Here is a 23,676-nt window from a genome sequence, read left to right as displayed (position 1 = left end):
GGACCTCCATCAGCATTTGATAAGCCTAAAAATGGTGTTATTTGGTGTCAGTGCACATAGCTAGTTCATTAGTAATTTTTCTGAAGGCAAGAAAGGCTTTAGTCATCATGTACCTTAATCCAGGTGTAGATAATGACAGCCAGAGGCATAAAGTACACTGGTTGTTGCAGCAAGCCTAGAAATAATGCTTGGACTGTTTTCCTTTCTTGCAATGCAGGAAACTAATGCTGTACATGTAAACGTTGGGGCAGGATCATATTTGGAAGTAAATATTCCCATGACAGTAGGTGAAAATGGTGAGTTAAGGCTGAGCCTAATTTGTTCTCCTCATGTTTTTCCTGAACGGTTGCCTTAATTCCTATATGTGCGAGTGTCTTGTAGCATTTTTTCCTTGTGACTTGAAGATGTATATTATGTAAAGGAGCAAAAATACTTCCTTATATCAGTGCAAGATATTAAGGCATGTATCCACCAGGATATTTCTTGATTATTGGTGGACTGGTGAAAATGGTTTAAATATTGGTGTAACCTTCATGGCTGATTATCTGCTAACTCTTGTTTGCTAGGCTATTCCCCTACAATTAAAGGGCAGCTTCTCCACGTGGATGCCACCAGCAGCATGCAGTACCGCACTCTCCTGGAGGCAGAAATGCTAGCTGTAAGTCTGCATTAATAAGCACAAACCTTCAGGCTCTAGAGGACTTTTAATCAACAACACATTTATTTGTCTGTGGGGCAGTTCTTTAGGTTCTTAAACAGTACAGTAAAATGCCTTTTGAATGTATTTTGGAAGACCTTAATATATAAGGAACTTGTATATACGCACATATGTAACTTCACACAATTAATATACTATGTTAATTTTTAATTTACAAAACTTCCCTCACTGTGTAGCTTTGTATTTGTACAGGCTTTGCCTGAATAAATGATTACACTCACTAGTTCTGCTGCAGAAGGTGTGTACATAAGTTCTTAAAAGTACTTAAGTGTCCTTGAAGTACTTGAGACAGATTTAACACTGCATTATTCTTTTCTTTGCCTAGTATTTTGCTTCTGCAGTACTTTTATTCTGTAGATTACCCTCCTCACTGGTTTTTAAATGACCTTATTAGAGTGATGTTTTTAGTGTTTTAATAATTTCAGCATTATATCAATGGTTGGAAAATGTTGTGTTCAGAGGGATTTTCTTTGGTGGATTGTGACAAGTGATGCTTTGGATGAAAGCTTTGGTTTATAAATTGCCTAGTACATCTAGTGCAGCAGATGTGTCAGAAATCCATAGTATACCTTTCCAAATAAATGAATACACTAACACTTGACCTTCAAACACAGAAAGAGAGAGAGATTAAATTATTAAGCAACTGGAGAGGCCTTCTGTTCATCCCAGCAGGAAAACAGGTTTAATTATTCAGCAGGGTACATATGTGAAAACTGCTGAGCTACAGGGTCAAGCATTGTCATCTTTCCAGGTAACTCTGATGCTTTAATATTTTGTCCACAGTTCCATATCAATGCCAGCTATCCCCGGGTCTGGAACATGCCACAGACATGGCAGTGTGAACTGGAGGTTTATAAAGCAACCTATCATTTCATCTTTGCTCAGAAAAGCTTTTTTACAGGTAACATCTTTACTAAATAAGTTACATATCACATTAAATATTCTTTCTTTGGGATTGCTTTTCAAATTTTGCAGAGGTGTGCAAGGTCAGGTACTCTGATTTCACAGGTTTAGGGCAACAAATTGTTTCTGAGAGCAAACTCCTGATCCCTCTAGGTGTCTAAGTACATGAGATTCTTATGTTTGAGTAGAGATAGAAATAATTTAGTTTTCTAACATCTAAACTGCATTTGATCAGCAGTTATGTTAAGTGATCAGAACTTCAGTCCTTATCAGAGCTCTTATCACAGCTATTGATTTGTTTAATGTTTGTCACTGCTGATACTGTGGGACCCATTGTGGTCCCTTCCAACCTACCTGACTCTCTGATTCTCTGACATTGACTTCTCTGATATCTGATGTCTCTGACTTATTTTCAACTACTTGGGCTTTGGGTTGTGTCCCTGTGGCTGACAGATGATGGGAAAAAGTAATTTGCTCCTTAGGATTTTGGCAGTGAGGAAGAAATCATGTGCACAAGGCAGAACAGTATGATACAGCATCACCCAACTGTTGCTGAACGTTCCAGCTGCAGAAATGGAAAGAATATAGCCCCATCAATGTGGTACTGCCTGGGCTAATTAGCCCTGCTGGGAGGAAGGATTAATTAGTGTAGGCATAGTGCCATGCTAATAAAGTTATCCACCCAGTGAGGCTGGAGCCATTACCTGTCTCGTGCTGCAGTACTCAGTGTAGTCTGCTGATCTCCTCAGAGCAAACTTCTACAGCACTGAAATCTTAGAAGAAATCTCATTTTATGGCTACTAACTTGTCTTTTATTACTTTGTGTGGGTTTAGATTTGATCCAAGACTGGGCCAGTGATAGTGCACCTGATATTTTTTCGTTTGTCCCATATATGTGGAACTTCAAAGTCATGTTTCATCAGTTTGAAATGATTTGGGCAGCAAATCAACACAACTGGATTGACTGTTCCACCAAACAACAAGAGAATGGTGAGATCACTCTTTTTATTTGGAAGAAGTAGTACATACTACAAAAAAAATGTACAAAATATAGTGTGTATATAGAGAGAGTTCTAGAATTAAGTGCTTACTAGAAAATGTGTGTGCAGTGATAACTACCCACTTTGCTCCTACTGATGTGCATAAACCATTCTAAAACTACTGGAAGTTCCACTTCACTTTGTGCCAATGCACATCTTTTTTGGAGGGGTGAGTGCAGCACTTGTTTTTAAAGGTCCTTTGATTTAGTACAACAGTTTGCAGAGTGCAATCGTGAGGTCTTGACATATATTCAGTCAGCAAACTGGAAACATTCACTGAGGAAGAGATTTTTTTAAGGAATACTGGAAAAGTACCTTTTGAACTCCATGTAATTAGAAATTTCTGTTTCCTGTTTGTTTCAGAATAGGAGATAATGCTGCAAATTCTAGACAAAACTAAGAGTTGCAAAGCCCAAAGTTTGTGTGATTTGGTTTGTATGTATTTCAGTGATTTTACACCATGCTCAAATCTTAGAATTTCAGTGTAGAAAGAGGATGGTGGATTAAAAATCATGACACTGTGTTCTAGGTAAAAATACTGGTCAACACTTTGTCAGAAGCCTGAGGAACTTTCAGTGTGTGTTTTCTTGTCCAAAAATTGGTGTGTGAAGCAGTAAAGAAAAGCATCAGATATTCCAGTTGTTGTTATTGTTTGGCTGCAATTTCATTGTGCTAAGTACAGTCTCTTTCTAGAAAGGACAAGTTATAGGGAGTAAATACTTTCAGAATAATTTATTGCTTTAATAAAATGGCAGTTTCCTCTGTCATGAGTTCCTTAATAATGTTTTCATTAGTTTTACCTGTACAGTTGATGCTTTGTCTTAGACCAAAACAGGGAGTAATTCTGACAGATTTTTGTTTGATGGTTTGTTTTTCTTTTCTCTCCCAGTTTATCTAGCAGCTTGTGGAGAAACACTGAACATTGTTTTCTCTCTGCCTTTCACTGACTTTGTTCCAACCACATGCAGTACTAGATTCTCTTTAAAGGTGAGTTCTTTTGTCTTATAAATGTGAGGTAGCTTCCCTACCTTCTTGAATCGGGAAATTTTGAGTTCTCTCTTTCCTGAAAGAAAAATACTCTATTTCACTTCCAGTTCATAGGCTTTAACCCAGAGGTAAATGGTTTTGGTTTGCTTCTATGAAGCATTTAATCATAGGCTGGTTTAATTTATATAGACACAGAAATAATAGCATTTCTGAAAACTATTTTCATGCATACGTTTCACATGTAAATGTCAAAATCTAATGTATGTTCGAAGACAGAATGAAATACAGGAATGGGTATCCCCAAACCATTTTGGAAAGCCATCTCCCAGATTTTTAAGAGACTCTGTAGGATAAATAATGATGATAAAGTGTTTTTAACAGACACAGCTAATTCTTTGCAAGACTGTACTTCTTGTCTTCCCTAAAATAGAAGCTACCTACTGCTGCTAAAAATAAAAACCTAGTTGATGGTGATGGTAGTTTTGTATAATTTGATAGCAAAGAAAGCCATGTTTTATGTTTTTTCTTTCTAAAGTGTGATTTAGGTGAGGTGTAGGGGAGCCTTAGGCCAGGTACTTAACTTCTGCAGGGTGGTTTGACCAGCAGAGGAAAAGGCATCACTCAAAGCCATGCCAGCATGTTTGGCAGACTGCAAGGGTATGTTTTACCTGCAAGTCACTGGACTTCTAACCGTTCAGAACTGTAGAGTCCTTAGGAGTGTATTAGTGTAATTGGTGGGAGCTGTGGTGGTCAATAATAACGTGTGAAGACTGAGATTCCTTACTTCACTTTGCCCGTAAGGTGAACATGCAAATAACATGAGCAGTATGCATAAGGGGGATGTAAATTAACTTTTCCGTTACTAATGTTTGATTTTAGGGAGAAGATGTTGATCTTCATTTGTATCTACCAGATTGTCATCCTAGCAAATATTCCCTTTTCATGCTGGTGAAAGATTGTCAGCCTAATAAAATAGGTCCTGAGTCTTGTATTTCTGCTGAATGCCAAAGTGGCCAGAAAACAGGCAAACCCAAGTGGAGGAACATCACACAAGAAGAGTGAGTTTGGTTGGGAGATATATTTCTGTCATTATATTGGCTCTTCATATTTATTTGTTTTGTTTGTGATGAAAGCAACGTCATATGTTCATGACATATATTTAATGGAGATATTGCTCTTCAATTAAAAGTGTGATGTTTCTTTTTGAAAGGGCTGGATGGGTTGAGTGCTGGACAGTCCCCAGTGTTGTGTTTACAATTGACTACTCCTGGCACCCCATTTACCCTCAGAAGGCAGATGAGCAGTTGAAACAATCCTGTAAGTGTCACTACCTTTTTCTTGTTAGCATATTTCATTTCAGAATCTGCTGTGACTTTGGATCACACTGCTTCAATTTGCAGAGCTGGAGTTGGAACTCAACTGCTGTTCTGTGTCTCATGGGAGTATGCTGATCTTTAGAATGCATCAGGTTGGGTTTAAAAACTGACAACATTTCATGCTGCCAAATTTCAGAATGTGTCCCAGTTCCTTGTGTAAAAAAGAGGATACTTGTCTGCAGTTCACTTCTCCTTGTCCTTATCAAAATGGATCTCTGAAATGGGTTGTTGCACAAGATAAAATATCACTTAGTATATTAAATAGGAAGCACCATATTTTTGGCAGTATCACGTGCCTTAGCTTTTCTAAGGTTTTTTTTTTCCTTCATATGTTGTGATGTTGTCTTATGATTTAAATGTTTAAATGTATATGAGATATATTATTGTCTTCCCTTTGTGGATATGAAACTCAAGATTTCATTGTAGCTAGCACTGTTGGAGTAAACCATGGCCATCACATATGGGTGTTAGGCTGGTCAGTCTGAGACAAATATTTAAATAACAGTATATTAACTGTCTAAATATTTCTAAACAAGAAATATCCTGTGGCTCTGTTCTTGCAAAAAACGGTGATCGAATACTTAAACACAGGTTGAAAGTAAGTTATTTGAATGCAGAGGGAGCTATGCTGGAAGTTATGGGGATACATAAAACTCTTTCAAGTTGAGATGCTAGAAGCAGAACTGATGAAGGAGAGGTATTAGGAGAATAATGAGGGCTAATTTGAATGGGCCTCAATCAGCAGGTGTTACAAGACATGCTGGATAGTGTTTTTAGGTTTTGAGTTCCAACAATTCTCATCTAAAAGGGCTCAAATTTTAGTGGATGAATCAGAAAAGGTAAGATTGATTTTGCAGGTGTTCATTAAATGCTTTTGTGAGACTGTCAGCTGGTGTCAAATCTTAAAATCTTTACTTATAATTGTAGCAATTAAACCTCATTCGAGGGTTTGTACATACACAGATACCTTTGCAGCTTCCTTCACTGAATAATCTGGCACAGTCCAGCTCACTTCTAGTCTGTGTTGCTGATAGAATGTGCTTGTTGTATTTTCTTTTGAGTCAATTGGTAAAACTCTGAGAAAGAAACATGTTGCATTACAAAAGATGGAGTTTCCAAAAAAAGTGGTCACCTCACCACAGCATTTGGCTGATTTATAACTCATAACACAGTGCAAGCACTGAGCAAGGATTGTATTCAATAATGGTAAGTTAAAGCCTTGAAGGTTTCTGGCTGTGTGTGTCTGTGGTTCTGTACGTGCCAGTTCTTCCTGTTAAACTGGCACCTGAAATCCTCCTCCATCTGGAGCATCAATTTTTGATGGTTTTCCCAGAGAGTTCTCTACTCCCCAGCAATCACTTTACATCCCTGAAACACTTTCAGTTACTCACTTCATCCTTGTTGCTTTTCCTCACTTGAAAAAACAATGAACTTTCTTCATCCTAACTCCAGCTAGAAGGAGGGAGTAGGAAATAAGACATGTATTTCTAAACTGTTTTGTGACTAGAGGAATTGACTTGTTTACAAGGAAATTTTGGCCTATAAGGGCTACTAGTTCAGAACAGGTTTTTAATACAACTTTTGCACTTTTCCTGTTTGTTCACTTTTGTTTATCCCACAGTAGCTGTGTGGTTGTGGGAAATCTGCTGTGCTGAAATGAAAGCATGCTTGTGTTGAACTTGAAAAACGAGATAAATAGCTTGAACCTATTGTCAGAATTGAGGGATTGTTTTTCTCTTGCATGATTCTCCTTGACTGAAATACTCTGTTTTCTTGTCTTCGCCTAGTTACTAGAAATGAGAAACCAATTCTGTAGCACAGATGTGTTCATGTGATTACACATCCAAGTTAGCTGCAAAGAGTTGTATAGTGAACACATTCATACTCACCAGATTTTGTCCAGCAGAAGCCTAACTTGTAATCCAAATCTGTTTTCTACTTTATTTTGCTCCAAAGTGTCAGAAATGGAAGAAACAATGTTATCTGTTCTAAGGCCATCGCAGAAAACAACCGACAGTGTGATTTCATCTCCCACAGCTTCGACTCGTCTTCCCCTTGACCCTTCGGAGCTGCCCCCGGATAAGCTCCATGTGGAACTGGAACTCTCCCCAGATTCCCAGATAACCCTGTATGGACCCCTGCTCAAAGCCTTTCTGTCCATAAAGGTAGGCATGGGAACACAGCTTGTAAAATTTATGGATGGCCACGTGTGGGAAAGGGAAATAATTAGCTTGAAATGGAAAATTAGAACTGCACAGAATATGTGAATGTGCATGTCAGTTTGGAATGCCTTTGGTGATTTGGAGGTAGCTGGGATGAATTCAATTGGCACAGGCTTATGAGAAGACTTCCTATATATATATGTAGACTAATATCAGCATAATTTTCCTTTTAAGGAATAGTGAATGTACTGGACTTCATGTGCAGAAAATTTCTTCCTTATCTTTTGCAGTAGTAAAATATTGATAATTCATTAGTATGACTAGAGATTGTATTAACAGCCATTTGTATGCAAAGTTATATCAGAATCCATGCTTTTAGTGCATTTTAAGTTCTTCAGAGTGTGCTAATTGTTTGTCTTTGTTTTAATTAGATTCTGTGAAATGTCTGGAGTTAGGATTGTGAAGGGGAGTGGGGAAGGACATACGAATAAGCTTAATTAAAAAACCTGCATCTGTCAGCATTAAAGAAGAATTTTTCATCCTTTCCTTGATGCTAATCTATTATGCTTTACAATGGGTGTTTGTGTTGCTTTTGCTGTGTCCTTCTGTTGCTGACTTTTCCCCCAGAAACAGTTTAATTTCTTCCCACCTCCCTCACCCTCCTTTGTGGTGACAAAAGCAGAAGCAGTTGAACATGTCACTTGTGTTTGACTAGCAGTGAAATGCTTGGGGTGTGGTTGATTTTTGTGGTTGTTTATTTTGTGTATGAGTGGGTTTGGTTTATTTTCTGGTGGCTTTTTGCTTGTTTGATTTTTCTGAAGGTCTGTTTCAACCTATGCAGATCTAGGCTAGGGTAATGCTCCTGGAGACTGTCATTCTCTTGTGCTGCTGAGGCCACACCTTGAATCCTGTGCTCAGCTCTGGGCCCCTCAGCTCAGGAGGGACATTGAGGTGCTGGAGCAGGTCCAGAGAAGAGCAACGAGGCTGGTGAAGGGACTGGAGCACAAGTGCCATGAGGAGAGGCTGAGGGAGCTGGGGTGTTCAGCCTGGAGAAGAGGAGGCTCAGGGGAGACCTTATCACCCTCTACAACTCCCTGACAGGAGGTTGGAGTCAGGTGGGGGTTGGTCTCTCCTCCCAGGCAACCAGCAGGAGGACAAGAGGGCACAGACTCAAGCTCTGCCAGGGGAGGGTTAGGTTGGATATTAGGAAGAGATTTTTTATGGAGAGAGTGCTCAGGCATTGGAATGTGCTGCCCAGGGAGGTGGTGGATTCACCATCCCTGGAGGTTTTCAAGATGAGACTGGATGTGGCACTTAGTGCTGTGGTCTAGTAACCACGGTAGGATTGGGCTTGATGATCTTGGAGGTCTTTTCCAGCCTGGTTGATTCTATGATTTTATGATTTTGGGTTAGAAAATGAGGAATTTTCTGAGACAGGTGATCAATATCATGACTCGCTGAAGCAGCCATTTTCATGAATTTATATAAGGTATTGCTTTTAAGCAATGAACAGCAGAAAATATTAAGTTGTGTAGAGTGTAGGACTTGCAAATATGCTCATTACTCTTTCATGTTGTTGATAAAATAAATAGGATTAAAATCAGGCCAGTATTGCATCTTGAAGACTTCATTTCTTCTGATACAGATGAAATACATCTATGTTTGAATTCTTTATTGAACTCCTTCCTCTTTTTGAAGCCCATAAATTCATGAGGTCGTTCTGTCTTTCCAAGCAAAGCAGCATTTCTTCAGTGCTCTTTGCCTCTGGAGGTATATGCAATCAGTGCTGCATTGGATCCTTGATTCTGTGCTGATTTAATTTTTAGGTGCAGATTAAATCTAGCTTTTATCTTCTAAGTCTCAAGAGAAAGTGTAGATGAGTAGCTTGTTTTTGAAAATGTGCCTTTATTGCTCTCTTTAGTATTTTTTGTGACTGTTTGCATCTTTCTGTCCAGCTGTGCTGGCAGCATCCCTTAATAGATTTTGAGGAGGTTTGAGTTTTTTACGCTTGTTTTCCTGACTTGTGGTTGAGTTGGTGTTGTCATTTTGTTTTCATTGATCTCTTTTAATATATGAGGGAGAGATTCCTGGGCACACATCGTTCATGCCTTCTATTCCTGGGAGGTGGTTTTTTGATGCAGCACACCCAGCTTCTCACTGAAGGGCTTACAGGCTGGGAGTGAATGATTTCTAGGTGCTGGCATTCCCAGCAGAAGGTGCCAGGAGTAAGTTACTGGAGTTCCTGCCACTCTCTGCTGGGTCAGCCTTATAAAAAGTAGTGTAAGAAAATTCTTGAGAGTCTAGCTCTTTAAAAACTTATTATAAGGGTGAGGATGTGACAAATTTCCAGAAATCTGATTCTGTTGCGCTTAATAAATAAAGCAGGGGAAGGTGAGATGGATTTATTTTAATTAGCAATGAGTTTTTTGTTTCCCAGTAGGATTTGGCAAGGTTCCTTTGGTCTTAGATAACTGAGGAGGATTTGCTTAGAAACAAGGTGGCTTTAGTCAAGCGAGAAATGTTTATGATTAATATTTTAGAAGCATGTTTAAGACTTGTAAGTTTGCTGAAAACAAGGTTCAGAAAGTTGGATGGGAGTGACTTCCTGCAGGATGTGTAAGAGCACAGAGTGTTCTGCTCTGTTATGTGTCTTTAAAAGCACAAAATCTCTTAAAAAATGTCAGTAATAGTATTTCAGAGTAGTTAGTAGTATTACATGCATCTAAAATAGCAGTGCTTGGAGAACTATTGAGCCCCTTTGTGTCCTGCAAAGCACAAGGCCTAAATTTGCTCATTTAAACTATCCAGTTCTCATATAACAAACGTATATAAGTTTCTTTGGCTATAAGTTGTAGCTATACCACTTACTCTAGGGAAGACTAACATAGAGAAGAAGATTGGATTTGTATTTTGATACATTGTCTACATGTTTTTCATTTGTTTTCTGTATGGTCATAACAATTTCCTAGGAAAACTATTTCGGAGAAGACGACATGTACACCGATTTTGAAGAAGTTATTTCCAGCCCTGTTTTGTCCCTGTCAACATCTTCAAGCTCTGGGTGGACAGCTGTTGGAGTAGAAAATGACAAAAAAGAAAATGAAAGTTCAATCAAGCCAGTACACCCTCTTAGTTTACGCCCGTGGGATATCACTGTGCTTGTTAACTTGTACAAAGTGCATGGGCGATTACCAGTGGTAAGTACTTGAGGATCTTAAAATATTTTGCTTCATGTCATTGTTTTTTTTTTCCCCCTAGTTTCATAATCTGGAGCTAAATTTAATTCCCTGGAACCTTTAGTTAGTGTAGTACTTACCAAACCACATATATACTCTACTGAAACTGGCAGTTTGAGACATGATTTGTTTTGTTTACCAAGAGGCAGAACTGGGTAAGTTTTTATGTGGGTTTTATTCAGTGAACTTGATTCCTGTGTTACTTTTGATTCGCCATTATGATATCTCTGCTGATCACAGAATCATGGAGTCAGTTAGGTTGGAAGAGACCACAGTGAGTCATCTGGTCCAACCTCCCTACTCCAGCAGGGCCATCCTAAGGCACATGGCTCAGGATTGTGTCCAGATGGTTCTGGAATATCTCTGGTGAGGGAGAATCCACTTCTCTGGGCAATCTGTTCAGTGCTCAGTGACTGCACAGGAAATAAGTTTTTCCTCATATTCAGGTGGAACTTCCTGTGCACCAATTTTTGCCCATTACCTCTTGTTTTGTTGGTTTCCACGACTGAGAAGAGTCTGCCTCCATCATCTTGGCACTTTCATGTACTTAAATGCATCAGTGAGGTCCCCTTGATTCATTACCTCTTGTTTTGTTGGTTTCCACGACTGAGAAGAGTCTGCCTCCATCATCTTGGCACTTTCATGTACTTAAATGCATCAGTGAGGTCCCCTTGATTCATCTCAAGACTGGACTGGACAGGCCCATCTCCCTCGGCCTTTCCTCATCAGTGAGGTGCTCCAGTCCCTTCAGCATCTTCATTGCCCTGTGCTGGACCTGCTCCAGGAACTTCATGTCCCTCAGTTAGCAAATCTGTTTTCTATTGGTGCATTGTGCTCTGTGTGGTTGTATTCTGAGGTATCCCCAGGAATAAAAATCCAGATAAAAAATTGGGTTTAGCCAAATAGGTTTGAATTGCTGTTTATATAATTGTGGAAGGGTATTTGAAGTTGCACAGGCTTCTTTTTGAGTATCCAATTGAAGGACAATTAGCATACTTCCTGCTCACTAATCTTAAAATTTCAACCCTATTGTGTATTTTCCATTTCTGAAACAGATGTGTTTGGTTTTTATTTTAGCATTGCAGTCCAGATGGTCCGGACTGCCCTACAGCTTTCTTGGAAAGGTTGTGTTTTGAGATGAAGAAGGGATTTAGGGAAACAATGCTTCAACTTGTACTGTCTCCAGTGAATTTGTTTCTCAATGACAACTATCAGGTAGTCAGCTGGTTTTCATGTGTTTGCATGTGTGTATCTGTGTTGTGGAAGTTGTGTTGATCTTCAAATTGAGTTATTTTTTTGGTAGAAACTTTCCTGTTGTACACATATAAAGTTTATTAAGAAAAATCTGATCCATATTATATTAAATTTTTATTTCTGTCCAGTTTGCATTTTGGTGAAATGCACAAAAGAAAAGATGAGATTTTCTTCATTTACTTAAAAACTTTCTGGAGAAGGTTCTCCTGGAAACAGAGTAAAATTGACACAGCTCTTGAAAGCCTTGAGTCATCTCTTATGTGTGTCTGTGATGTTTTTGTGTGGTGTGTTTGGGGTGTTTTTAAAGAATTGGACTTGAACTTACTTGAATTACTGTTTTTTTTTCTTAAACTGTAACTTGTCCCCACCAGCGACCTGCAGTGGATGAAGTTCTGCGGGAGGGTCACATCAGCCTGTCGGGCCTGCAGCTCCGTGCTCATGCCATGTTTTCAGCAGAAGGGCTGCCCCTTGGAAGTGATTCTTTGGAATATGCCTGGCTGATAGATGTACAGGCTGGAAGCCTCACAGCCAAAGTTACAGCACCACAGGTACCATATAGAAACCATTTGCTTTGAAGTTACTACCATTCGTCTTTCTCCTAAAACTGGCATAGCATGGATTTTTGGGAAGCACATGATCTCAGCTGAATTTGGATGCATTTGTGCCTTAACTAACCTTTACTTCATGGTTTGAAAATCTAATAATTTCTATAAATGGATAGGAGATGCAAAATGAGCTCTTGTCAAAGTCATGTTTTAAAGCAGGATACAGATGAGATGATTTGTGGGAGTGTGGGATGGGCAGGCCTCAGCAGGAGAGTACCTGGCACCTCAGTCATGCTGTTCACTGCACAGATCCTGCTGCTTGGTCCCACTGGAGGATAGTTTGCTTTCCCATATTGGATTTTGTTAGGTCAGTCTTAGCACTAACTCCTTTTCATTATGCTCTTTATGTTACATTTATTTTTCGAGACAGAATAATGGCTCCAATTATACGCTGGGCAGATCACTTGGATTTATTTCTGGTGTGGTCTGCCAGATCTTTAAAGAAGGTTGTTTTGTCACTGTATTCTGAGGGATGAGATAAGTACCTGCATTCTATTTAGTAGTGACTGTTTGGTTTATTGATTTGAACATTTTTATACATACTTCTACATCCACTTGCTCCTCTGAAAATTGGCATTATTCTCTAGGGTTAAGCGTGTATTCATTAGGAGACTTGTGCAGCAAATAGAGTCAAAGTAAGGCATAGAAGATTTGAGCAAATCTGAATAGACTCCAGGTACGTTTTTGTGCTGCATGCACAGACATTTGTGGTGGTATTTCCCAAAGTGCTGCCACTCATGTAGATAAGCTCTGATATTTACTCACTGCTCTATACTTCAGAATTAAACCTAGTCGATTCCAAATACTCTTAAGATTAGGGACCATTTCTAAAGGCTTAAAGCAACTTTGGAATTTTCTCCCCCTGTAAAGCCATTCCCAATCATATGCATCATACAGCTTTTTTATTTTATTTTTTTGTTGTCAGCACTGCTGTGCAGCAGAACTTGAATTTGCTGTTTCAGGGCCATTGGCTTTTTTTCCTCCCACAGTATGATGTATTGCAAGAATTTGCAAAGGGACAGCACTAAACAGAGGAGGAGAAATTTTGTGCAGGACAGTCATAGCTGTATTAAATTCCATTTAAATTACTGCTGAATTTAAGTGCCCTTTCCGTTGGCCAGCCAAAGGAAAACCATTTCCCTCTCATAATAGAGACAGACATTCATGAATCATTTCCTTTATGAGCGACTTAACTATATAAAAGACTTAAATCAACAATAGGCTAATTAGTAGGTCTAGCGGGAATCAGCAGGGCTCTGTTGAGCCAGTTTCCTCCTGTGCTTGCTAAATGCAACCTTGTTACTTATATATAAGCAAGTTTGATGTTTAAACTATGAATGTTAATAAAGTACTTGGAGATCTTTTTGAGACCGAGTAAGCAGAGCACTCTCTTTACAATGAAGTTCTCAGTTGACCGTAATAGCAAAAACTGTTGCCTTTAATCAAGAAATAATTTAAGAAACTGTTTAATGTCACAGTGTTATCCATGAGAAACTACAGACTTGCGTGTTGTGGTGTACACAAGAATGAAAATTAGTCCAGAGTAACAGGAAATAGGCTATGTGTAAGCAAGGTAATGCAGCCAGAATGGTATGGTGGGGTCTACTCCTGCTCACCTCCCAACTTTTAGGGTTGTTCTTTCAGTTCTCTATGAAATACCCAAAATTCACTTTGTGTAGATGGTCTTAGGCAATGTGTTGCTGTTTGCTTACAGCTTGCTTGTCTTCTGGAGTGGGGCCAGACCTTTGTGTTCCATGTGGTGTGCCGGGAGTTTGAACTGGAGAGGCCCAAATCTGTAGTCATCTGCCAGCACGGGATCGATCGTCGGTTTTGTGACTCTAAGGTACCCATTCATCCACCTTAATTGCTCACTTTGTATGCACAGGTTCTGTGGAACAGTGCAGAAACTCAGCCTTAATGTTATCAAGACACATGGAGTATATAGTTCAGTGTTCCCTTTGATCAATTATACCTATTATGCTTTCGAAAGAATAGCAGTTCTCACTGGATTTTCCTGTGGATATGCACAAGGGTTTTTGTGCTCTGAATTACTTTGACACTGAGAAACAGTGTCCACAGAAGTCATGCTTAGCTTATTATCTGTACTGTGACACTTAGAGCCAAAGGTCATACTTCCCCTCATGCTCCTGGCACATTTCCATGGTACTTTTTCATCCAGTGTTCTCTATTAATCAAAGAGTACTTTGGTTGAAAACTTGAGCTGACAGTTTTCAAGCAACTTTTTAATGAAATATGGGACTCTCTAACTATCATGTCATTGGGGATTTTGCTTTTGGTGCCTGTCTGGTGGAATCCATGTGTACAGTCATTTGAAGACCAAAGAAGTCTTACCATATATTAAGTATGAATCCTGGATTTAATCTCTCAACATCCTCCTTATTTTATCCCAGTTATTGTGATGTTCTGTATCAGGAGAACTTCCTGGTGGAAGCCAACTGGGTCCCCTGTCATTGCTGGACAGAAGTAAACACGAGTGAAAATGAACCTCAGCATGGAAACTCTCCATCTCATGCTCGTGTTGATAGTGTAGAATAAGTAACTTCTAATTGCTCTAGTTTTAAACCTCTGTTAAACAGAACCTAAGTAAAAGGATCAGTACAAATTAAACTACAGCTCCTAATGGATATTTAAATATTTTTGTCCTATTTTTTTCCTTTCTCTCCAGATGAGCTGTGTGCCTGGGCCGTGCCCAACATCTGATGACTTAAAGTACACGATGACACGCTTGGCCATGGATGGAGCAGATCTGTATGTGGTAGAACACGGCTGTGCCACCAATATAAAGGTAAAAATATTTCTCTTAACAGCAATTAAAATGCTTCTTTGTCAGGAGAGCACTTGGTATTTTTTGATAGAATAGCTACCTGAATTAATTGCTTGCTTACATGAAATGGTCTAAGTAGCATTTCTGCAACTTTAAGTGATAAGAAGTTGGCTTGGACTGGGCCAGGAGTAAGTCAATTTGGCTTCTGCTTATTAATTCCATTAATGATGTTGGAAAATGGTAAGGAGGAGTAGGTGTCTGCCAGAGTAAGAGTTGAAGCTGCAGGATTGGTGTGAAAAATTTGAAAAACCACTGGGCAATATAAATCTCAGTGTTTTGTCCCTGAGAGCTAATAATTTGTACTGTGAGTTAGTAATTCAGCAAATGGAAATGATTGATATGGATCACATACAAGTCGGTGCTTGATAACTCATGATCCTCTGGTGTGATACAGCTGTTTGAACTAAGATCTGTCTTTGGTGGAGATGGGAGAAGTGTTAGTGCCACTGCCTGACTGAATCCTCTGTTCAAAAAGAGCTGTGTAGAGAAGAGCTGATGTTTCCTCCATTATCCTATTGCACAAGAAAAAACTGGAATAATTTACTCACTGTAGTTAAAGTTTAGACACAACTGAGTTATGGTAACAGCAGAAAAGAAGAAAACTGCTACGCTGATATAACTATTAGTTGTGCTGTTCATTAATAAATTCAGTTCTAAAAGGTAGAACTGACATGTAAGGTTTTGGGGACAGCTTCAGGTTATGAGCAAGAACCTCACTGAAGGGCAGTGGTAATTATTCTAGACGTTTTTTAATGACGTGGTATCTCATCATTTGAATAGCTTGCTACCCTGTGGCAGTAAAAAAGTGTGTTTGAGCCTCAAAATTCTTTTGAATACAATATTGAAAAGCACCATCACAAATATTAACTGTGTCTGCAGGCATAAATATGAATGGCAGCACTTTCAAAGGCAACTTAATAACCTGAACCACTCTAGAAAATTATATCCTGAACGTGTTTCATTCAAATTTAAAAAAAAACCAAAAAGAGGTTTTCACTGCTCCTTTATAATCTGTGACAGAGATGAGAAGTAATAATTTAATACTAACCCTGTGGGTAGCTCTGCCATGGCTGGGTTATCTTTCATCTTTCCTCATTTTCCCTGTGAAAAGTTGGAAAACTCGGTTGAAATTTCAGGTACTTGATAATGACTTTTTGGAGAGGACTCAAGCTGTGTGGGAAACTGGATCCAATGTCTTGAGATTACTTGAAGCTTGGAGACTAAGCTGTGTGACAGGGCTGTGTTGTGGTTTATTGCTGGACACCAGTGTTGGGGAGGGTCAGAGCTGTGTGGGCAGGTGGGTTAGCTCTGCACTGACCAGTTCCCACAGCTAAGTGCAGGGGTAAAGCAAGAGCCTTTGCTCATATTTAGAGAGGGTTGGCTCCTGCCAATACTGTGCTTTTCAGAGGAGAGGAACAGCCTTCTGTTGGGTTCACCCAAGCTACTGGAATTGCATCAAAACAAGGAATGAAGTTTGATCATGTAGGAACTACTATAGGACAATTCATGCGGTTCTCAGCTAAGGTTTAGAATTTGCAATTTCTTGAGCTTTGCAGTTTTTAACATGATTGCCTCATTAAGGTATTAATTCATTGTATAGTTAATACAACTTTGTATTCAGAGTATGTAACTGATGTTTTAGCCTAAGAACATAGCATGATACATGTCATATCAAATATCATAGAATTTAAGGGTTGGAATGGACCTAACAGATCATCTAGTCCCAACCCCCTGCCCTGGGCAGGGACACCTCCTCACCAGATCAGGTTGCTCAAGGCTTATCCAGCCTGGCCTTGAACACTGCCAGGGCTGGAGCAGCCACTACCTCTCTGGGCAACCTGTGCCAGTGTCTCACCACCCTCACAGGAAAAAACTTTTTTCTAACATAATGTGACTTGGAAAGTTTCCCATTTCTTAGGTTGTAGATGACAGTGAAGAAATGAATAATGATTTAATTTTTTTAAAGGTTTGTAATGACATTTGTCCAAAGTTGAGCTTCTTTTTTGATCCCTTTACAAAAAGAAACTCCGAAGTAGAGATTTTGGTTTTGTTCTGTAAAAACTGACTGAAATGAACTTCTAAGCTTGCTTTCTTTTGCACATGCTTACATATAAAACTAGTTCTCTCTCATTTTTGGAGAGAATAGTTAACTTTCTGGACTGTAGTATGTGATGTGTTCACTGGTTTAAGGCTAATCTTTCTTTGTTTCTCTCACAAGTAATCAGAGTTCATGTCTAAATCCTGTTTTCAGATGGGTGCTATACGTATTGCAAACTGCAACCTCCACAACCAGTCTGTTGGAGAAGGTGTAAGTGCTGCTATTCAGGACCTTCAACTGAGACAATATGTTGAGCAGGTGAACAACTGCAGAACTGGTCTTCAGCCAATATTAAGGAGAGCATATTGGCTGGAAGCTGGTTCTGTCAACCTGGGGCTGGTCACTGCTGACATTGCTTTAGCTGCAGATCATCCTTCGAAACATGAAGTGCAGAGACACTTCTTAGAAACACACGATAACCGAACTAAGAGGTAAGAGATGTGGTTAAACGAGACACATTTGAGAGGGATATCTTTTAATCTTGCTTTCACTGAATTTAAATATGCTCATGTTTTTGTTTTGTTTTCTGTTTTTCTGCCTTTGTAGGTTGTGGTTTTTGTGGCCTGATGATAATTTGAGAAATAAGAGAAGCAAGAACAAGTGTGGCTGTCTCGGTGGTTGTCGATTCTTTGGTGGCACCTTAACAGGACTAGATTTTTTCAAACTTGAGGAACTGACACCTTCAAGCAGCTCTGCTTTCTCAAGCACAAGTGCAGAATCTGATATGTTTTATGGGCAGTCTTTACTGCAGCCAGGAGAATGGATAATTACTAAGGAGATTCCTAAAATTTTAGATGGTGAGAATGCATTGTATTGTATTTTTACTCTTATTTTGCCCAAAAGTATAATTTCTTAACTTTTTAGTGTTTATAATGTTTACGATTCTGGTTGATAAGTAGAATTACTTGTGCTCTTGTGGCATGAGCCCTTTTAGGAGCAGGCAGAGCTTGAAAGTAGTAAACAAGCTTTCATATGCTGAATTTTTATATTAACATGCAACTCCTTTCAGAGTAAAAAGGAGGTTTTTTTGACTTGTGTCTGTTCAACTTATATAGAAAGCAGTCTACCAGGACAATCTGATGTTTTGCTGCCATGATTTTATTAGATTTTGTTAGTACAGCATGCTAGTGTGAGCATTCACTGCAAAACCAGAGCTCTTATTTAATAAGGATGTGTATTTCAGTGGGTAGGGAAGAGACCATTGCAGCTGTGTTATCAGATACTCAGTTTTCCCTTTCTGTTTCTGATCCTAGCTAAAGCAAATGGTGCAAAAAGAAAAGATTGGGATTGCAGATCTATGGGCATAGAAATGGAAAGAAAAACACAACATCTAAGCCTCCAGGTGCCGTTGCGCTCCCACAGCTCCTCATCATCTTCAGAAGAAACAAGCAGTTCTAGTGCTGCATTGCCCTTGCTGGCAGGTGAGAAGGACAGCCCATCATCAACCACTGAGGATCACCTGGGACAGAAGGAGTTCCTGTCTGGTGCAAAAAGGGAAGATGGTCATGGAAGGTTAGTATGCTCTGTCCAGGTAGGCACATAATTCAACTCTTGAATGCTTTAAGACAGAAAAAAGGGGAGACTAGAGGGAATGGTCATAAGCTGAGGCAAGGGAGATTCAGATTAGATGTTAGGAAAAATGTTTTCCTATTAGGGTGTTCAGGAACTGGAATATTGCCCAGGGAGGTGGTGGAGTCACCATCCCTGGAGGTGTTTAAGAGGCATCTGGATCTGGTGCTGGAGGATATGGTTTAGGAGTTCCAGCAGTGGCAGGTTAATGGTTGGACTTGATGATCTCAGAGATCTCCTCCAACCTTGATGATTCTGTGATTCTATGAAAAAGACTTGGATTTAGCAATTCATAAAGTGTTGTTTATTTTCTAATGATACTGCTGAAATGCATTTCGTAGTTTGAATGCCAATGTGGATCCCTAATAGGAGATGATTATCTGATCAGGGTAGAAAATCCAGCATGTAATACAGCAGCACCTTCTGTTAATGTTAATTTTTATAGCTTCTATATGTAGACAGGTGGACCAACAAGTGGTAGCATTTTGTATGTCACCAGAGTTAGGCAAATAATTGCTATGCTAATAGGAAGTTGAAAATCTGCTGATGCATTTGACAGCTTTAATGCAAAAAGAGAAGCATTAACAATAAAATAATCAAATGAACCTTCAATTTTGGTTTCCAGCATTGCAGTTGATGGTGCAGAGGGCCGTCCTGCATCCCCTGGCAACCAGGAAAGGCCTGTTGGTCAGTCTCCCATCAGGTCTCCACTGAAACGACAAGCGTCCGTGTGCTCCACGCGGCTTGGGAGCACCAAGAGCCTCACGGCAGCCTTCTATGGGGACAAGCAGCCTGTGCCAGTTGGAGTGCAGTTCAGCAGTGACGTGTCTCGCAGTGATGAGAATGTCTTGGACTCCCCAAAGCAAAGGAGGAGCTTTGGTTCTTTTCCATACACTCCATCTGCAGATTCCAACTCATTTCACCAGTATCGCTCGATGGATTCCAGTATGTCAATGGCTGATAGCGAAGCTTATTTTTCTGCAGCAGAAGAGTTTGAGCCAATAAGTAGTGATGAAGGTCCAGGAACCTACCCAGGGAGGAAGAAGAGGAAAAGGCAAGCTCAGAAAGCTGAGTACAGTAGAGGGTCAATTTATCATAGTGTGGAAGGGCCCTTAACAAGCACAATGCATGGAGAAATTATTCAAGATATTAAAACACTGCCAATTAAGACTCATCCTTCACAGGCTTCATTTGTTTCAGCCCTGGGAGGAGATGATGAGCATGTTGATAACATGTATGTCATGGACTCTGAAAAGACTGTGGAACGTGAGCAAATAACTTCCCAGCAACCTGTAATGGCATGTTACCAAAACTATCTTACACAGTGCCAGGTGATCAACTGGTCAGTAAAGCATCCAACTAACAAAAGAACTTCCAAGTCCTCATTGCATCGCCCCTTAGACCTTGACACACCAACCAGTGAAGAAAGTTCATCATCTTTTGAGCAACTTTCTGTCCCAACTTTTAAGGTATGGAAGATGGAGGAGTAGAGAAAGGAGTAAGAATTCACAATAACTTAAAATTGCTGAGTAAAACTGTGGTGTAAATAAATCTGCAAGAAACTTGATGTTCCTTTGCTTTTACTTAAGGAGTACCTGAATTTCTGCCTTCAGATCATGTGGCTGCATGGCTGAGAGGTTGTGGCCCAGAAAAGATGAAGTTAGGGTTCTGTGGATAAGATGTGTGCTCTGAATTGTCATCACTGCACTTAGAAATGCTGCCTGTTACATGGTCTGCAGCTGAAGGATATTTATTATATTGTTCAAAGCATGTTATACAGAACTTAAGCAGCAGCACATTTACTAATGATAAAGTACTTTCTAGGCTCTAAGAGCTTTATTTCAGTGCAAAATTGAAACTCAGATTTAGAAAATGACTTCTTTAAATGAGGTGAACTACATGCTTAAGGAAGGAGCTGAAATAAAATACTTGGAAGATAATGGGAACGACCTGATAGAAAATAGGTGTCTGAGCTCTTGCATTTTATTTGTTACCACTTAGCAGGAAAAGCTTTGTGATCGTGCAAACCTTTTGCAGATTACTATTGGGAGGGTTTTTTAAAAGCAGTTAGTTAATGTTTATGTAAAAGCTTCATAACCTAATCTCTAAAGTAATTTAAAAAATAAACTCAGAAGTTTGTGTATATTATATTGGAGAATCTGCTTCTGAGGGACTCCTTTAGAAAAAAAATCTAAGGGGGAATATTTGAAGCTTCCTTTGGTTTGTTGTTTTTTCGTAGATGGAAGGAATGTAATACATTTCTTTGCACTTTTATCTTAGATTGTTAAACAGGGTCTCACAGCTAATTCCTTACTGGACAGAGGCATGCAGCTCACAGGATCAACATCGAAGTAAGTTCAGTACTGCCTAACATTATTAGCATGTTTTTTAAGGGGGGGCTTTTCCTGATACTTTTGTTAAATGTTTTGGCTCTTGCTAGCCCTTCCAAAATTTGATTTATAGCAGTAGTTTTCAGTACCAGATCTAGTATCAAATACTTGGGCTTGCTCAAAAAGAAAGTACACACTGTAAACACTAAATTGTTTCACTTGTGTGTTTTCAAGATTAAAAATGGCAACTTAATTTAGATGAATTTGGGAGGTGCTAATGGTAATTGTCCATTGCATTGCCAAAAGCAGAAATTGAATCTAGGGAGGGCCTTGCCTTGTGATTATGTTTGTGTACTCTCTATATGGTAGCAGAAACCTGCCATTATTTGCATTTTATTAAGAATCAAAATGCTACCAGGACACTTTTGTATTTCTTTTAACAAAGCCTGATTATTAATATATATTTGACTTATTTAGTACCCCTTACACTCCTTTGGATAAGAAGTCTGCAGAAAACACAGATGATGAGACCATAACGGAAGAATGGACGTTGGATCACCCTGTCTTCCAGACACGGACAACGGCAATTGTGGAAGTGAAAGGAACTGTGGATGTAGTTCTGACTCCTCTTGTAGCAGAGGCACTGGATAGGTAATTGTATTTTACTACTGCTGTGCGAATTATACTAAAAATCGTCGAAAATCAAAGCTGTTTTGTTCAGCAGAGGTTCAGGTAAAAGGATTGGGTAATGTCACTGATGGAACAGTAGGGCCTTGTGCCCAATGTAATTCTGCTCTTCCCATCAGTAGCTGGAAGAAGGTTATACCCACCTGGGAAGTGCCTTTTATAAGTGCCCTTTATGTCTTTTTTTTTTTTTTTTTCTCTGTAGCATCAGTTGAACATGATTGATGGTGTATCATGTGAAACTGGAAATTTAAGTGGTCTGTTGTGGCTTGTTTCCTCTCCCAGGTACACAGAGGCGATGGTGCACTGTGCCAGCTCTCGGCACCCGGCAGCGATCGTTGATGATCTGCACTGCAAAGTGCTTCGGGATGCTGTGCAGAACAGCAAAACCAGCTTCTCAGAGAATGTAAGACAGGGAGCAAGGACAATGCACATGGATTTCAAAGAATATTCTTTTCTGTATTTTACATAGCAGAAGTTATAATCTAATTTTGTGTTTTGTACAGTAGCTACATGCTATATCAATGCTTGTTTTTCTCTCATGCCTAATGCACATGCATTTTGATAATCAGCTGACAAATACTGTCCTTCAGTGACCAGAAATCTCTGACAGTTTTTCTGTTTTAGACAGTCTAGTCTCTAGCTCCAGTAATTTGCATGAGGTCAGATCATATATTGTGGTCTTTGAAATTACTATAACTGCTGATATTCTTAAGTATTATATTCATATCAGCAAGACATTATTGAGTATTTTACAGTGCTTAGGGAGAGCTGTCAAAGTGCCTGTGGGGTTTTTTTGCAGTTCATGTGGTAGCTTAAAAAATTAATTTAACTTGAATGAACTGTATCGCAGTTCTGCAGGATTAGGAGTTCTTTCTGTTCAAGGTAATGACCATATTTATATTTTATGATTTCTTAGACCTCACACTGTAGCAGACACTAATTATTTGCTTCATAATAAGTTGTTTGATATAAGCTACATATGTAGAACTCAAACTTTCAGCTGAAATCTGGTTGTTGCAAAGTTTATTGCAGAATGGCATTGCTGCCCTCATGGATCTAGACCTACTGTGTAGGTGCTACAGCTCTTGTTCTGGAACTTGTTGTATTGTGCTGTAAACGAAGTCAGAATCTCTTGCTAAAAAACTATCCTGTTACTCTTGAGCTTAGCAGCTCTGAGTTTCAGTGCTAATCAAGTATTTTTCTCCCCCCTCGAAGTTATCTTCAAAGCAAGATATCAGAGGAACAAAAATAGACACTACCACTACAGGGACAACAAACCAGGGACCAGCACAGACCAATCTCTCACTTAAGCAAGACAATGTGACTATAAAAGGCCTTCAGGCCAACGTTACGGTACCAAAGGTAACAACTTTTTGTTTAGCCTCTTAGTAGACATGTGCCTTACAAATTACCCCTATTTTGCACCCCTATTAGCTCCCCAAAATCTGAAGGGAAGTTATGTATTTGTGCTAGAGAGCTAATGTTTTGAACAGGCCAAGCTGTTGTTGAGCTGCTCAGTTTAAATATATTGAATAACAACCACTATAGGGGTAACTGGAAGTGCTTTATCTTCTTGTGTCTTCTAGGTGATTGTTTCCTTTTATTGAGAAGTATAAGACAGGATTGTATCAGAAATTAGTGGTGTATACTTAATATAACACGTTTTTCTAAATTTCTTTACTCTTTGATGGAATTTTATGTACAGGTGAACCTGTGTTTACTACAAGCATCTGTGGATGAATCTCCAGGGGTTTCTTCCAGCAAAACAGTGACTCACGTTTCATTAGTAGCTTTGTGCTTCGATAGAATTGCTACACAAGTTCGTATGAACAGGTAAGAATAATACATATCACTACTTGTCATAAA

At 39.3% G+C, this 23,676-nt stretch overlaps 1 protein-coding gene across 1 annotated transcript in view; it reads left to right on the top strand.

The window, feature by feature from the left end:
* LOC103811694 (uncharacterized protein KIAA1109-like) overlaps positions 1 to 23,676 on the top strand; it is a gene marked incomplete at its 3' end in the record, with an annotated part of 64,671 nt that overhangs the window by 16,826 nt on the left and 24,169 nt on the right. The window contains 22 exon segments of the mRNA XM_009084681.1: positions 218 to 296; positions 567 to 658; positions 1,502 to 1,619; positions 2,456 to 2,611; positions 3,551 to 3,648; positions 4,528 to 4,706; positions 4,859 to 4,965; positions 6,981 to 7,189; positions 10,156 to 10,383; positions 11,500 to 11,637; positions 12,048 to 12,224; positions 13,996 to 14,124; positions 14,968 to 15,087; positions 17,378 to 17,655; positions 17,771 to 18,021; positions 18,478 to 18,736; positions 19,419 to 20,262; positions 21,074 to 21,144; positions 21,601 to 21,774; positions 22,093 to 22,213; positions 23,026 to 23,172; positions 23,516 to 23,643. Of these exon segments, the coding sequence (XP_009082929.1) occupies positions 218 to 296; positions 567 to 658; positions 1,502 to 1,619; positions 2,456 to 2,611; positions 3,551 to 3,648; positions 4,528 to 4,706; positions 4,859 to 4,965; positions 6,981 to 7,189; positions 10,156 to 10,383; positions 11,500 to 11,637; positions 12,048 to 12,224; positions 13,996 to 14,124; positions 14,968 to 15,087; positions 17,378 to 17,655; positions 17,771 to 18,021; positions 18,478 to 18,736; positions 19,419 to 20,262; positions 21,074 to 21,144; positions 21,601 to 21,774; positions 22,093 to 22,213; positions 23,026 to 23,172; positions 23,516 to 23,643 (4,103 nt within the window).

This window comes from Acanthisitta chloris, unplaced genomic scaffold, assembly GCF_000695815.1.
Source record: "Acanthisitta chloris isolate BGI_N310 unplaced genomic scaffold, ASM69581v1 scaffold42561, whole genome shotgun sequence".
NCBI classification, from domain to species: domain Eukaryota; kingdom Metazoa; phylum Chordata; class Aves; order Passeriformes; family Acanthisittidae; genus Acanthisitta; species Acanthisitta chloris.
The sequence above is the reverse complement of the archived record's forward strand: the minus strand, read 5'-3'. Positions and strand labels throughout refer to the sequence as shown.